The 16,492-nt window shown below is 48.4% G+C and overlaps 1 protein-coding gene across 4 annotated transcripts in view; it reads right to left on the bottom strand.

The window, feature by feature from the left end:
- Positions 1-16,492, bottom strand: part of TNRC6C (trinucleotide repeat containing adaptor 6C) — a 143,965-nt gene that overhangs the window by 83,563 nt on the left and 43,910 nt on the right. For all 4 annotated transcript variants that reach the window (XM_086688175.1, XM_086688178.1, XM_086688177.1 and 1 more), the window contains exons 2-3: positions 14,074-14,173; positions 13,271-13,292 (exon numbers count right to left, since the gene is read on the bottom strand). In XM_086688175.1, the coding sequence (XP_086544301.1) occupies positions 13,271-13,292; positions 14,074-14,136 (85 nt within the window). In that variant the 5' untranslated portion in view covers positions 14,137-14,173. The remainder of the gene's footprint in view (positions 1-13,270; positions 13,293-14,073; positions 14,174-16,492) is intronic.

The following is a 16,492-nucleotide window of genomic DNA, read 5'->3' as shown; positions in this document are numbered from 1 at the left end:
CCAGGAAAAGGAATTCACGCTACAGAAACGAAGCAGTGTGATGTAATAAGCGAATGCTGTCAATCCCTGGTTTCGAAGAAGTACAAAGAATGAATGCTACCAATCGGTAACTATTTTTGAATATAAAACAGCCATTCTAGCATATCTGAATATGGACTATTTCCCCTTTGGATCTGTTCTTATGATATCGATGAATCAAACGGGCATTTTCTGACCAGCCATCCACCCTCTTCAGATACGAACTTGTCCATCTCTCGCCACCCAGAGAGTGGGTAGGGTATCACGACACTGCTCTTCTCAAACTCACCTGCCTCTAAGGTTATCCCTCGATGACAGAGGCTCACGCACGAGTCTACCCCACACATCACTGTTCCAATACAGCAGCAGAACCCAGCCAGGCGATGGGAATCTTAGCCTGATTTAGGGACTGTCGACAAGTCACTGATTTAGAGAACATGAAGACAGCAGCCAAGTAATTTTGGTCTGTCCAAACTCTCTCCCTGAGCTTTCCTCGCCCTAATAAACTTTCCCCTGTTCTTTTACATGACGGCGACACCTGCTGGGGAAAAGGCAGATAGGAAACCATCCTCTCAGAAAGTTGGGCTTCTTTAGAACAATCTTCTTTCCAAGAAACGGTTTTCTGCCTTCAGTGGCAGTTTTCAGAGGGCACTGTCACAACGGGGTCCAAACGGGTTCTAAGTTCCCGCTACTTCTTTCCCAAGACAGCCAGCTGCAGCATGGGTGGGGAGTTCAGGCCGACCCTTCGGGACAGGAGGGCTGTTCAAACTTCTGCAATACTCTTCACACCCGGACACCACCCAGCTCCCTCTCGGTGTGTGACGCGGGGCTTGCAGGTCACGGAGACACTGGCCGACCTTTCACTCACACGTGCGGGTAAGCCCTTCCAGAGCCAGCCACTGTTCCAGGCACTGGGGGAACGCCAGAGAAGAGAAAGGGCAGACTCCCACCCGTGGAGCGGACACCGTGGCAGGGCAAGAAGACAAGGACAGAGAGCGCTACCCTGTGAGATGCACGGCAGCAGGGGGCAGGTGGTGCGGGGAGTAAGGGGTCAAATCACAGTTCACTTTCTCTGCCCAGCATTCTTTTTACCCCACAGACTGTGTCTTACCCTCACGTACCCTCTCCATGTTTATTTACTTGGGACAATTTAATGAGTATACTGGGTATACCGTGGAAAATACACACAGTTCCCGTCCTTGTAGTTTACAATCTAGTAAGAGATGGTAACAATTCCACAGACACACAAGTCGTGGGAAGCCCGATACGAGTAACAGTGGGACAAAGGATCTAACTCCTGTGAGGCAGTGACAGTCAGGCCGGGCCTGGAAAACTGGTGGCCGGGTAGAACGTGTGCGCCTGAGCCGGTGTGTGGGTGTAGGGTCTGCGGGCTCACACCTACCGGCCGGCACGGCGCAGGGAAAGGTCCTGACCGGAGAGGGAGCTTCTGTGCTCTTAAGGACTGACACGAGGCCAGGGTGACTGGAGCTCGGTGCCCGAAGGGAGGGCTTCTGGGCCTGAGGCTGGAGAGGCAGGCGCAGGCTTTGCAAAGGTTCTGGAATCCATCCACCGATGGCTGGGAGAGCACGTGGGGCGGCCTGACGGAAGGCTGCTCCGCGGTGTTTCTGTTCCGGCTGCAGCCTCCAGTTCCAGGGAGAAGTTCTCCAGGGAAAGGCTCCTTCGGTTACAAGTTCACGGGGTCTCGATACACTCTTTCACTGCTATTTAAACTCCACAAGCAGGTGACCTTGATCAAGACCCTGTCTGTGCAGGCTCCGGAGCCAGGGGATCCTGTCTGCTTGGCCGACGTCGCCTTCACAGGCAAGGGAGACAACACAGCAGCCAGGGCCCACGGCAGCAGCCCCCTCCTTGCTCCACTCTAGAAATTCTGCGGGGCCCCCCGTGGGAGGTTAGGTTCCCACCGCCGTCCACCTTCCGCTCCTCACCAGGGGCTCAACAGAACCGGGAGCATGAGAGCACAGGGCACCCAGGGCACCAAGGCGTTTCCACCTTACTGCCCAAGTCATACTACCGAGACCTTCTTTTCTTTAAAAACGCGTCCGGCTCTGTGCTGACAGCTCAGACTCTGTCTCCCCCTCTCTCTCTGCCCCTCCCCCACTTACACACACACTTTCTCTCTCCCTCTCTCAAAAATAAATATTTAAAAAAATTTGGAATTATCAGATGGACAAAAAAGCACAAAGACTGAATAATCAACAAACCTTCATGTATCCAATCTCCAGTTTAAGAAATAAAATGTCACCGATTCCACCAAAGCCCCATCTTCCCCTCCCTGGATGTATACCCTGAAGAGATTCTCACCACGAGCAATTTGGGATTTACCATTCCCACGCACCTCTCCAGAGATACAGTGTAGTGGCTACGAGTACGGACTTGGGGTTTAAACTTCAGCTCTGCCCCTTTACCGGCGGGTGACCCTGGGTAAGTTACTTAACCTCTGTGTCACTCAGTTGTGCCATCTGCGAAGTGGGGGTAAGTGGAGGATAAAACAGAGCACCTCCTCGAGAGGCTTCTCTGAAGGCTGAATGTTACTATAGGTAAAGAACTGTTCAGAACAACGTCTAGCATATAGTAAGTGCACTGTGTTTATTATGTTAAACAAAAAACATGCCACGTGACACTTAAGGACACTGAGGCAGACTCCACTCAGGACCGTCGTGCGGGCGTAGGGACCATGTGAGGGGATGTGCAGAGGGGGAGACAGACAGGGCTCATACCCGAGTGCAGCGGGGACAGGTGGGGATTTACGGTGAGGGAGCAGGAGGGCAGCGGGTGGAAAATCGCTACGAGGACAATACATCACGGGGCAGGGGGCTTCTGGCTGATCCGACCCAGCAGGATTGTCAGCAGGATTCTGGCCGGAGGCAGGCCGGGGGGGGGGGGGGGGGGGGGTCAGGGGTCACCCAGGGGCCGGTGGAGGATGGGGAACCCAGTCAGGTATCTGGGAAGCGGAGGGTGGTTCTGTGAAACTGACTCAGCAGGGTTCTTGCTAAAACTGGATTTGACAAGGAAGTTCGCGGATGGGGCTGCCAGACGGTTCAGGAGCCTGAATGAAGTTTTGGTCAGCAGTCCTGGTCAGTCTTTTTTATTTTTTTAATGTTTGTTTATTTTTAATTTTTTTTTCAACGTTTATTTATTTTTTGGGACAGAGAGAGACAGAGCATGAACGGGGGAGGGGCAGAGAGAGAGGGAGACACAGAATCGGAAACAGGCTCCAGGCTCTGAGCCATCAGCCCAGAGCCTGACGCAGGGCTCGAACTCACGGACCACGAGATCGTGACCTGGCTGAAGTCGGACGCTTAACCGACTGCACCACCCAGGCGCCCCTATGTTTGTTTATTTTTGACAGAGAGAGAGAGAGAGAGAGAGAGAGGGAGAGAGAGAGAGAGAGAGAGCGCGCGAGCATAAGCGGGGTAGGGGCAGAGAGAGAGGGAGGCACAGAATCCGAAGCAGGCTCCAGGCTCTGAGCTGTCAGCACAGAGCCCGACGCGTGGCTCAAACCCACGGACCGTGAGATCATGACCTGAGCCGAAGTCGGACGCTTAACCTACTGAGTCACCCAGGTGCCCCAGTCCTGGTCAGTCTTAATAATCCTTCTCACTCCTCTTCCTCCTCGAGGAAGCAGCGGGAAGGACTTTAGGCTGATGAACAAAAACGCAAAGTCACGTGACGTGAACTGCAATTAATGAACTAAAGAAGGGAGGAAGGTAGACAGAGACTCTGACAGAAGTGACCATGGTAAGTTAGCACAGGTACTGACATCTGTACTCCTGACTGCAGGGTCAGATCTCTAGCCTGGCCCTAAACTTCCCACTTCATTTGGGTCTCACATCTCCACCGTCTGGAAAGTGTCGAACACCACACAGAAGTTAATCAACAGTCACCCATCCCATCATTTTAAAAAATGTTACCGGGCGGTCGTCAGAGTTGTCTCTGCCTGCCCCCCTTCTCCAACACGCACACCAGCAGCAGGACTCACAGGGGTCTGGCTCATGGCTGCAAGGAGGCCTCAGTTGTGGATCAGGCCCGTCAGATGCATGTGCCCGTGCGATCCGGCAGCCAGTGACCTGGCTGCTCTCTGCCTGCTGCACCGGCTCCAGCCATAAGCACAGCCCTGAGGACGGTGGACGTTTGTTGCTGTGTCGGGTCCTAGTTCCCAATCACGACCCCTCAGGCAGGGAAGCGATAGTGTTGATGGCCGCTTCCCGATCCCTGGGCTGCAGTGGCGACATGGTGCCGGTGCCCGTGAGGCCTCCTGACTCTCCCAGGGAGCAGCTCTCTGGGATGACTCTGTGGGGAATCTGCTCTGGAGGCCCAGCCTAGGGGGGCGCCCCTCTCCCTTCCCTCACAATGATTTTACAAGCATCTTGTACTTAAAAACAGCTAGAGTGGTTTCTATACACTTCACTGAACTCTGATTAAGACCAGATTTTGGCAGGGGTGACTGGGTGGCTCAGTCAGTTGAGCATCCGATTTTGACTCAGGTCACAATCTCTTGGTTCATGGGTTCGAGCCCTGCACTGGGCTCTGTGCTGACGGCTCAGAGCCTGCAGCCTGCTTTAGATTGTCTCCCTCTATAAATGCACATTAAAAAAAAAAAAAAAAAAGACCTGATTTTTGTTTTTAGCAAGTAGTATATGCAACTCTCTCACCTTGACAACGTCATGGTATGTGGTCATGACCTAGATATTCCACAGTGGTCTCCTTATAACGGCATTTACTGAAATGGGACCTCCTTACACACGCCCTCCGTTAGAGTCTCATGGGCTACCGCAATCACCCTAAAGCACACTGGCAGGTGAGCATGGAAAGTAACCTTTTATAGATAAACGCCAAGCTAGAGGGACATGTTAACATACCTTATTTCTGAAATTTGGATGCACCTTACAATTAGTGTATAAATTTAATATAGTTTCATTAGCCCTCCAACTGCACCCGTATGGAAGACATTATCAGATCAATGATGTTCCAGAACTGGTGGCATCTTAGAAGTTAAGAAATAAGGGTGCCTGGGTGGCTCAGTCGGTTAAGCGTCTGACTTTGGCTCAGGTCATGAACTCACGGTCTGTGGGTTCGAGCCCCGTGTCAGGCTCTGGGTTGACAGCTTGGAGCCTGGAGCCTGCTTTGAATTCTCTGTCTCCCTCTCTCTCTCTCTGCTCCTCCCCTGCTTGCTTGCATGTGTATTCTCTGTCTCAAAAATAAACATTAAAAAAATTAAAAAAAAAAAAAGAAGTCAAGACATAGAAGTTTTTTGCATGATAAAGCATAGAATTTCTCTTCCATACAGATACCACATGATGGCAAAAGAAAAATACTCAAAAATCATGCATTAATTCTAGCTATTTCAGAATCCATACTCAAAGATGTAGAGCTCTTAAAAAGTTTAATTTACATTTACTGAAATCTATATAAAAGATAACTATTTTCCAGGCCTAAGAGAATCTGTGATTCCAAGGAAGATTTTCATTATTACGATCTCTTCTGCAACCTACACAGCAGCAAACGCGGCAGCAAGAAGTTCCTTAGAACAAGAGGCGAGGGGAAGACGCTACGTGCAGGAGGGTCCATCTGCTGTGTTTATTGGCAGCCCCGGCGGGGTACCAAGCCCTGGCCTTCTGTGTGTTCTGTTGACGGCTTCTGGCCGATCCGTCACCATGGCAACTTGGGGAGCTCAACTCAAAATGAGCACAAACTCATTAACTACTAACTACATTATCTTAGTGCCTGTTGCTAATGAGAGAATGCTGTTTAGAGATATTTTTTATTCTAATGTATTACAGTTACCTCTCTAAAAAAGCATGAAATTAAATTAAATGCTACTCTTAGTACACCAGACTGGATAATATGAATGCTAAAGTAAATTTGCTTTAATAATGACTGCTAACAGTAAGAATCGTTTTATTAGAAGATTACTTTGTTTTGGTCCTTGGATTCTTCTACTCTCAAGAAATGAACATACAGGCAATTATCATACAGGCAAATATTTCCAACCTCTTTTAAGCAACAGCCAGCAGATTTAGAAGATCCAAGTAGAAAAATTTGATAACAGCATATGTTAAAGCCAAGTAAACAATACAGCATTAATATATATTGGCTTTTCTATCACCTTTTAATAGGGAACACTGGGGATATGAATATGTCCCCAGATGAGGCAACACACTGGACAGACATGAAGGGTGAACAGAGTCCCCTGAGCACAGAGATTCTCGGCTCTCTCACCTCCAGCCTGACCTCGTCTCTTTCCATACTCAATCATCTGGAACTGAACTAGCTCTTGAAAAACAGCAGATCCTAAATCTCATGAATCACAGAAGGTTTAAGTGGAATTATGTCTGAAATGTATTCTCTTAGGGCATGCTTACTGCCTCGTGTGGCAGGACCGCACGTGGGTGCGCGCCTGCGTGCGTGTGTTTTCTGTAATAAATGTACAAATTGTGGAACAGCGTCGATCCTGGGATGTTTATCCTCCAGAAGTGCAGAATCCTACAACCTGCCAGAAGAGGGAGCCCGAGACAGACTGTGCCAACATTCAGTGGGAGAAGGCCGGGGAAGGGGGGGCAAACCGGCCATATTGCACATGGGTTTTGAAAAGGAATATCCCACCTCCACGTGCCCTGTGCACACCGGGTCCCCATCCACCTTAGCCTCAGTGACGCCACTCTCCCCCGTGGCCGACAATTCACCTGCTGTGCCAGCTCTTTGTTTGGTTCCGGAGAATGCCACCCCAGCCGGCCAGCCTTTGCAAATGCCGTTCCCTCTCTCTGTGGGCGCCCTGGAGTCCCCTCTCTGCTCTCCCCGGCCTAGCTAGCTGCCTTCTCTCCATCCTTCAGATCTCAATTCAGGCTTCACTCGGGATGCCTCGGCCCCTCGCAGCCCGGTTCCGATTCTTCTGTTCTACGCTCTCATTAAACAACGTTCCTTTCCCAGTCAGTGACGACACGGACGGCACCGCGGCTGAGGTTTCTGCCCGTTCCCCGTAAGACTCTCCCCTCCGGGAGGGTGGGAAGCCTATCTGTGTCTTTAAATCTCTCCCCCGACAGCGAACAGTGCCGGCCACACAGGAGGTATTCGGTAAAGCATCCGCCGGAACAGATTAGCCCGGTCAGTCTCCAGGCTCTGTCTGCCCCGCACCACGACCCTTCCTCTGTGCCCACCCCGCGCCACACAGTCATCAAGCAGGCAGCGGTCGAAATGTACCCGCTGTCCCCAGTTCTCTCGCCACCGTCGGATTCATCTTCGATCTGGCACGCTCCGTGGTCCTTCTAAAGTGTGAACCTCATGGGGGCGCCTGGGTGGCGCAGTCGGTTGAGCGTCCGACTTCAGCCAGGTCACGATCTCGTGGTCCGTGAGTTCGAGCCCCGCGTCGGGCTCTGGGCTGATGGCTCAGAGCCTGGAGCCTGTTTCAGATTCTGTGTCTCCCTCTCTCTGCCCCTCCCCCGTTCATGCTCTGTCTCTCTCTGTCCCAAAAAATAAATAAACGTTGAAAAAAAAAAAATTTTTAAAGTGTGAACCTCACGATGTCACTCGCCCATTCAAAATCTCCAGTGGCGCCCTCTGGTCTAAAAGGTCACACCTGGAGTCCCAACATGGGCCCTGTGGGCCTCCCTGCCCTCCACCTCTCTACTTTCAACTCACTGTTCGTGGTAGGGCAGGCTGGTGAGAGGGGCCTCACGGGTGGGTTCAGGATGGCTGGGATAAGGCACCCCCCCACCTTGTGTCATGTGCACAGCTGACTTGGGGACAACCGGGAGAGGGGCCAGTCCCAGCCTGTGTTTATCTCATTCTAAACCACTATTTGCCTTTCCCCCAGTTTTCCCACTTATTTTTAAAAACAGGCCATCTTTTCTTCCAGGGATATAAATATTGAATGAACAGTGAAATGTACTTAAATCCTTTCAGGAACAAGACGTGGGATAAATAAAACACAACCCCCGGAACATTTTATTGAGTTCATTTGCTTATATATCTAACCTATCTCTTTGAGAACAGAGAATTTATCTCTGTCTGGTGGATATTTGTTCATTGTCTAATTAATGAACTAACTTGACAACTCTAGGTAGCAAAAGGTGACTAACCACTCCTTTATTAATGCAGTCTTTAGTAGACGTGTTAAAAGCTAGATAGAACGTGATCACAACTACTGTATTTTCTGAAATTACTGTATCACAAATGACCGCACACATAGAAAGAAAGGGCAACGACTGAGGCATGAAGAAAACTAAGCTGCCATGATGAGTCTCTCTGCCCAGCTCTAGAGGCCAATTTAATATTAGAAACCAATCAGGAATAAGAGAGCAAATAACTCAGCTTTTTAAAAGGTAGCAAAATGTTTGACTAATTCGCCAAAGATACGTGGAGAGCAAAAAAGCACAGGAATGACATTCAACACCATCAGCCCTTACAGATATCCAATCAAGGGCACAATGAGAGATCACCACCCACCTATTAGAATGGCTACCAAAATCGAGACTGATTTTCCAAGTGTTGGTTAAGATGTAGAACCGGGAAGGGGTGTAACCACTTTGAAACATTTTGCGGTTTCCTCGAAGGGTAAAGCCGTATCTACTCCAAGATCCGGCCGTTCTATTCCTACACATCGACCACAGAAACAATCATAGCAAATGTCCATACAGAGACTTCGATATCAAAGTTCGTAGAGGCTTTATTCACGGGAGTTAAAAACTAGAAACAACTCAACGTGCCCACGAATGGGTAAATGGACAAACTGTGATGTACCCAAACAATGGAACTCTGCTCAGCAATGAAGAGGAGTGAACTGCTGATATCCACGACAGGGACGAAATCTCTAAAGCATAACTGAGGGAAAGAAGCCAAGAGTGAATCCGTGTGATTCCGTTTCCCTAACGAGAGTCTCGAAAAGAAAACCCACGGTAGTGACGGGAAGCAAATCAGCAAACGTTTGCCTACGGACCGATGGAGGCGGGGAGGGCATGAGAAGTGGCTAGGAAGGGCCGGGGAAACCTTCAGGAGTGGTTTCGTTGCGGGGATGGTTTCCAGGCTCGCACGCACTGAAACTTACGAAACACGTGCAGTTTACTGTGTGCCAATTTAAATCAATAAAGCTGTTTTAAAAAAAAAAGAAAAAAAAAAAAAAAGAAAGTAATCTGTTAAGTGATTTCTCCGAGAGCAGATTGTCAGCTTCCTTTGGAGCTATAAACTGTAACTTTCGCTAAACTTGGAACTGCCTTTATGTTTAACGTTTGGCTTAGTTAAGCTAAACGGGGATGTGGACTTTCACTTCGTCGGAGACTCATCAGAAGGGCCTGCAAGGAGATGTTGTCAAAGGGCCTGTAACAGAAGCAGCGTGCAGCTTCCCAGCCACTGGCGGATATTCCCTTCCTTCTAAGTCTGAGGGGGGACTTCTACGCATGTACCCGCTTAGCTGTCTTCCCCCCGATAATTTCTATCCTTTTAAGCTGCCTACGTATTAGGGGAAAAGTACCACACCTTAATACACTTTCTTTCATTCCCATGGAAAAAATAGGAATGCATTTATTATATCTTCCTTCTCCAGGGATTTAACAGAAAAATTAAACAATTACCTTAAACACGGTAACATGGCTAAAGAGAGATATCTAATATTTAAAATCCTGTAAGATACCATCCCATAAAGATCCCTCACAAACTGAATCCCTTAGGAATTTCTTTCAGCCTCACTTGACAAGACCCTAAGTTACTTCCTAAAATGAGCGATTACACTGACCATGGATATACGATGTTGATGTGTCCCTCACAGGACAGTACGATATATATATAACTGGCAGCCGGAAGATGAGGTTCTAGTGTTCTGCCCCTAATTACAGCTGTGCAGACACAGACTAAGTGCTTAACCTCTTTGAACCTCATTTCCTAATCAATGAAGGAACTGGAGAGTCTCTAAGGATCCCTCACCCCCTAAGATTTTATTAATTTTGTAGACAGGCAAACAAAACGCCATATTTTATAAACCATACTATGCCGAGCACGCTAACTAGACTTTTAGCTACTGCTTCTAAGAGTAGCTCATACACTCAAAATAATATCTGCTTTGGTTATGTGGATGTGAACGTGAATACACGTGAACTCAGGGAACCTGGCCAATTTCACCACACCGTGTAATTCAGGAACACACGGACGTGACGCCTGATAAAAACAAACCGCTGAGTGTTGTGCTGAGCAAATAGCTCAGGACCGAGTGAACCGCAATCGGCCAGCGCCGCCGAAGAGGAGGGCCAGCTAACCGGTGAGGTGCAGAGGCTGGGTTCTCACTTCCACCCGTCCGTATCTACACCCGACTACGAGCCTGGGAAGGCGCGCTTCCAGCTTCACTTCTCACCTGCATTCGTACTGAGATAAACACACGTTGAGAACGAGCCTTAACAGGACTACAGCACAGTGCGTATCATCTGTGACCCCCCCCAAAACCTCTGTCACTCCGCATAAGGCTGCCGAGAGCATACGGTTTCAACTGATTTACGTTAACAAAAGCTCATAAAGATTTTCGTAAAATTAGCATTACAAATTGAATGCATGGCAGAGTTGAATACCCGATCGCAAAACTTAAATTATAGTCCATCCTTTGAAGCAAGATTAGGAGACTAATCAGAATGTGTGAATTTATTACAGTATATGACTCAAAACCATAAAGCATTAATCATATGGAGTTTGAGCCATATTGGGTCATCAAGATACTCGCTTTCATACATGATATAATTAACTGAGCTTCTTGTATGAAAACTTATCTATTTTATGAACTTTAGGAAATCTGGCCAAAACCAATAAATTAAATTACTTCACATTTATGGATGTTATAATTAATCCTAAAAAAATTAAATTCATAAAAGACCCAGAACACAATAATAGATAATTTGGGCTCACAAAGTCATCACATCACATAGAAAGCTATTGTTATCTGTGCCCAAATTAAGAGCAGCGCCCAAAATAAAGAAAACAGATCACTGATTACCGAAGCAAAACCCATTAAAAAGCGTCAGGTGCTCAGATGGCAGAAATACAATACATAGGTTGGTGGTATCTCACGACAGGGTCATGTCTGACTGCCAGCCCCCAGCTACGAGAGCACCCCGAGTCTCACCGAGCGTAACAAGTCACTGTGTTCCGCTCCCTCTCCCTCTAGTCACCAATAATGCAAAGAGAGCGTTTCACAGAATTTACAAAAAACAATTTTGCTTGTGAGCAGGCTCACACGAAGGTTTTCCAAGTGCTGAGTGCAGTTCTTTGAGGGGCAGGGGCCGAGGGGAGTGCTCATCAGGGAAAGGGCAGGCCCAGCCTGTGGTGCCCAACACGCACGGCCAGTCAGAGATTCAGAACCACCTTCCTGCAGGCAGTTAATTTCCATTTGAACCAGTAATAGGGGAGCACCTGAGAAAAATGTAAACCTTGATACTGCTTATATTCATTAATGAATTACCTAACAGCACTGTTAGATTATTTATAATTTAAAACGCCTTTTTTCGTTGTTTAGAAGACATTAATAACCATTACTATTATGTGTGCCGAGGCTAGTTATAGTTAGTACAGCTGATGACAAATTGGACCCAAAGGAGCAGTAATTTAGAGGAGAGACAAGGAGAGCATAAAATACCAGCAGAGTTTGGAGTATGCAATGGCAATACTCATCAGAACAGTAACGGGAAATGATAACTCCATGTAGTGTGGCAGGACCACGTAACTCACGATCACTGCACAACCAAAAGCGGTTTGTTACTGTCTGAAGAGACAACGATGACAACAGAATACAGCCGAGATTGAATCGGGTTATAAAAGCTTCCCAGAATGTTTTAAAAAAGAAAAAAAAGGGGGGGAAGTGGGGGGATTCAGAACAACGATCCTGTAGTTGCAAGAGGTGAGTGTTAAGAAACCACTGTTTCTTATTCAAGATGGTCACTGCCAATACAACTATGCACCACGACCCCTTGGACCTTCTGGAAAAGTGTGATATAAACTCCCACTGCTTCTCAGAGTAGAGAAAAATGTCCTTTTTGAGAACCAGGCTGCCGCTCAGTATTGACTCGATAGGAAGTCCCAGGCGTACTGCGAGCCTGGTGCAGGGACTCGGAGGCCCGCTGCACGGGGGTCGGAAGCCCAGGCCCTCTCCGGTCTGCTCCGTCCACGAACTGCTGGCCAAGTGCGGGCCACTTAACTCGCGCCATCAGCCTGTTTCTTCACGGTAAACTAACACCTGCTCTGCTCAGGCATGCAGTTCAAATGAAGTCATACACACAGATTTTGCTTTGGAAGCTAAGACGCCAAACAAAAGTAGGGTCTTAACAGTGGTACCACCCGAAAAGGCACCCCGCTAAGTGTTTACAGCGTGTGTACATGCTTGCGTGTGCTCGCGTGTGTGACTGTGCACACGTGACGGTCCAACAGAAACTAACAATCGTAACCATTCATTACAGCTAACCCTTACTGAGCACCAACTGTATGTCGGGCCCTGAGCCCGTTCCCTACATGGTCTCACTGGATCTGCACAAGCAGCTTTACGAGGTGGGAACCATGCGCTCACCAGCTTTCTCATTTTAAACAGGAGGTGCTCGAGGTTGACAAGTGAGGTCGCCGGCCCCAAATTACAGAGCTAGTGTGTGCGGATCCCGCACGCGCACGCGCCACCGGACTGTCCCCGACGAGAGTACGCACGGAGTGAAGCTCGTGGCGTGGCTGCCGCTTCGCTCCCTTTCCAGCAGATCCCAGGGATGCCCAGGTTCCTGAGGGAACTACGTGCGTTTGCAACACCCACAAGGCAGTCATAAGCAAAGTCTGGACTCAAAATAATAAAGAAATCTTTTCTGTATCAGTAAGCAAAGAGGGAATAAGAAAAGAATAGACCTCTTTTTATTATAAAGAGTCAGCAAAGAGACAGTGGAAGCTTCAAAAATTTCAGTATCTTTCAGTCTTATTCAAACCGGATCAACATTATCAGCTTAGTCCTTGTTTGGTGGAAAGCAAACCAAAGGAAAATGAAAAAGCATTTCTTAGAAAGCGAATACAACGTTCTTTAAGCATTTTTAGGTCAAACAAATGCCAATGAAATACAGATGGAAAAACAGTGATAAGTGAAGAATTTCACAGTGAATAATAAAAGAAGATTCAAAAGATTCAAAGGGTTAGAGTCTTTGTTTCTGACTACCAATTAAAACGAGAGTCACCCTCATCATAAAAAGTCTGCAGCTGCAGTAAAATGTACCGCCCGCAAATAAAATAAACTTACCTTTGGTTTTTTGATCAGCAGCCTGAAAAAGAAAAAATCAGAAACTCTTTAGGAATAATAACGTGTAGAGTGTGCACATCTATGAAAGTTTATACACAGACTTTAATACTGTAAATTTTAAAAAGGAGTTTTTGCCCGGGTGATTTATTAAAATTTATTAATGAGAAAAATGTGTAATTGCCTACATGCTATCACATGCCAACAGTGATCTCAAGACCAAAACAACCACCTATCTGGAAGCTCATCCGAGCTCTGTATTTTAATACAGACTAAAAAGGATACAGTTTAAATCACAAGATACATTAAACTAGGCAAGAACAACAAATGGCATAACTTGGTGTGTTAAATGCCATAAAATTCAAGTGCGACCGAAAGATTTACAGTAGGACTTTCAATTCTTAACATTTACTAACAGGATTTATAAAAGAACCTTGGCCAAATCTGCGAAACTGACTTCTAGCTTCCCTAACCAAATCAGTTACGTGGCCCTTTCCTCACTTCTCAGACACGACTGCCCTGGACGGGGCGCCCTGAGCGAGGAGCGCGGACATTCTTTAGCGGCAACAACGAAAACCAGACTCCTTTCAAACGCCGCTCTGCCACTTCTAGCCCCTGAAGACAGATACTCTGTGGCTGTCACCCCATTTCCGCTTCGCTAGTATGACACCTATGTTTTGCTCATCAAAGATTTGGCGTATTGCTTTTTGGAGGTCATCAAACGAAACTCTGTAACATAATGGCTGTGACGGGGCAAATGAGGCACGTGGTGATTACAGTCAATGGGGTGGTAGTTCTGGCCAAACCTTTTTCTGAGCACCTTCCTTCTTTTTCTTTTCTTCCTGCTTTTTCTTTTTCTTTTCTTCCATCAAACGTTCCTCTTTTTGTGTTTCTTGTTCTTTCTCCCTGTTCAACATAAAGAAAGATGGCATTAGTATAAAGTCCCTCTTAAACCAAATGGTATGCAGAAGGGCGCTCTGAGAAGAGGCACTAAAAACGGGGCCACTTCTCTGGGGCCACGGCCAGTTGTCCTGAGCGCACTAGTGGTTCCGTGGCTGTTCATTCAGCCCACGTGTCAAACGCCATGCTTCCAGAAGGCAGTGTGTTAGGCGGTAAGGGCACGGCCTGCAGTAAGACTGCTCATACAGCCCGGCCCCAGGCCTGCGTCCCTCTGCTCAGGAGCATCGCCGTCAGCACCCCCGAGGGCACCGATCAAAAACGCAAATTCCTGGGTTCCACCCTAGCCCGAATCAGAACCTTCGGAGAGGATTCTTTTTTTAAGTTTTTCTTTCTTTATTTTTGAGAGAGGGAGGAGGAGGGAGAGGGACAGCGACAGGAAGGCAGGAGCCGAGAGAGAGAGGGAGACAGAGAATCAATCCCAAGCAAGCTCTGTGCTGTTAACGCAGAGCCCGACGTGGGGCTTCAAGTCTCCAACCGTGAGATCGTGACCCGAGCTGAAATCAAGGGTTGCACACGTAACTGACTGAGCCACCCAGGTACCCCCAAAGCAGTTAAGCAAAGATTCCTACCCAGCGTGGAGAGGCGCTACAAGGCTACACGGGAACACACAGCGCAGAGTCACGGCCCTCGGAAGGGTGAGCCCCGTAAGCTAGGCCTCGAACACTGCGGGAGCATCCGGCTGGCACGGCCTGGTGGGTCAGATACCAACTTACTGCTGGGCAGCCCCAAATTCAACCTTCAACACACACTGCTGTGCGTACCTGGGCGGGTTCCTTCAATACTTCTCCTTTCCAGTGGGCACAACTGAGCATGTAGCTCGCTGTGAAGACGCCAGTGAGGACCCCAGCCATGGGCCAGAAAGGGCGGTCCCTCAAGCAACCCTGCAGCACGTGGTCTAGTGTCACCTGCCTGTGACTCTTTGTACACAGACACCGTGTGCTCCGGGCCTCCTGCCAATTACCCTGCCCCCACATTCGTCTTTTGTGGTCCCGCCAATGACACGGCCCTCCCGCCGGGACCCCGCGTGCTCCCCATCTCCTGCCGCACTGATGCTCCTTCCCCAGCACGTCCACGCGGCCGGCCTGCCACCAGGGCCGCGCTTTCAGTGCTCCCGTGCAGCCGCACGCCTGGCTACTGGCCGTGGCTCTCCCACGCCAGGCGCGTGCCGCGGAGGGGCACTTCTGCGGCCCGGCACCCGCGCCGCCAGGGAGGCGCTCTGCCACCAGAGGGCCGCAGCTACACCTCCCTCGGGGAGCCTGGGCCCCGGCCTCGCTCGGGCACTCTCCCTCAAGCCAAGGCGCCGCGCAGTTTCTACAGTGGCTCCTCTCCCACCACAGCTTCCTTCTTCTCTGTGGGGAAACTTGCCCTGTACGTGACCGTGCCGTTCCTGTCTCCTGCCTGGGCCGCCCGCGCCGGTGCTGGCGGGAAAGAGGATTCACCAGACCAAACAGGGAGCAGCGGGCACAGAAGCCTCAGGGAAACCTCATCCAAGCACACGTTAATGTGTTTTGAAAGTACTGATTTTGAGAGTTTCATTCGTAAATGTGTTTTATGTATATACAGTTACACGCATAAGGAGCTTCAACCTACTGTCCGTGTGCACCTATTTAAACACTATCATGATGAATATAATTCAAGTCAGCACCATGTGGGTGGGTGTCCTTAGAGAATATTCTTCTTTATTATTTTATTATTATTTTTTAATGCTTATTCATTTTTGAGAAACAGAGACAGACTGTGAGCGGGGGAGGGGCAGAGAGAGAGGGAGACGCTGTCAGCAGAGAGCCCGACTCGTGGGCTCGAACTCCTGAGCCGTGAGATCATGACCTGAGCTGAAGTCGGATGCTTATTAACCCACCGAGCCACCCAGGCGCCCCGAGAATATTGCTTTTAAAGAAGGATAGTACATTTATCAAGTTTGGGAAATGGTTATTATTCATTTTTCCAGGAATATTTTGATGTTAAAAAGTGCAGAGACCCTAAGAAATCTGCATTTAAACATTCTTATAAGGCGCAGGCAAGTCTGTGAGTGATGGGTGCAGTGCTATAATCGTTGCGCCTCCTGCCACACGTCTTGGAACAAAGTGAATAAATAAAAACCAAGTCGTGGCTGCCTACCTCTATTGTTACACTTTCTTAATCTACAGTACAATGAAAGCCTTAAATTATCTTCAGATATTAAACTTAGTAAGATAGGCAAGTATGGGTACATTTGTAAAAGGTATTCAACTGAAGTGGAAAAAAAATGATTGCTTAATTCTACTG

The sequence above is a fragment of the Puma concolor genome, chromosome E1 (genome assembly GCF_028749965.1).
Source record: "Puma concolor isolate L17-30 chromosome E1, mPumCon1.1.hap2, whole genome shotgun sequence".
NCBI lineage: Eukaryota > Metazoa > Chordata > Mammalia > Carnivora > Felidae > Puma > Puma concolor.
Note: the sequence above shows the minus strand (reverse complement) of the source record. Positions and strands in the feature narration are given on the sequence as shown.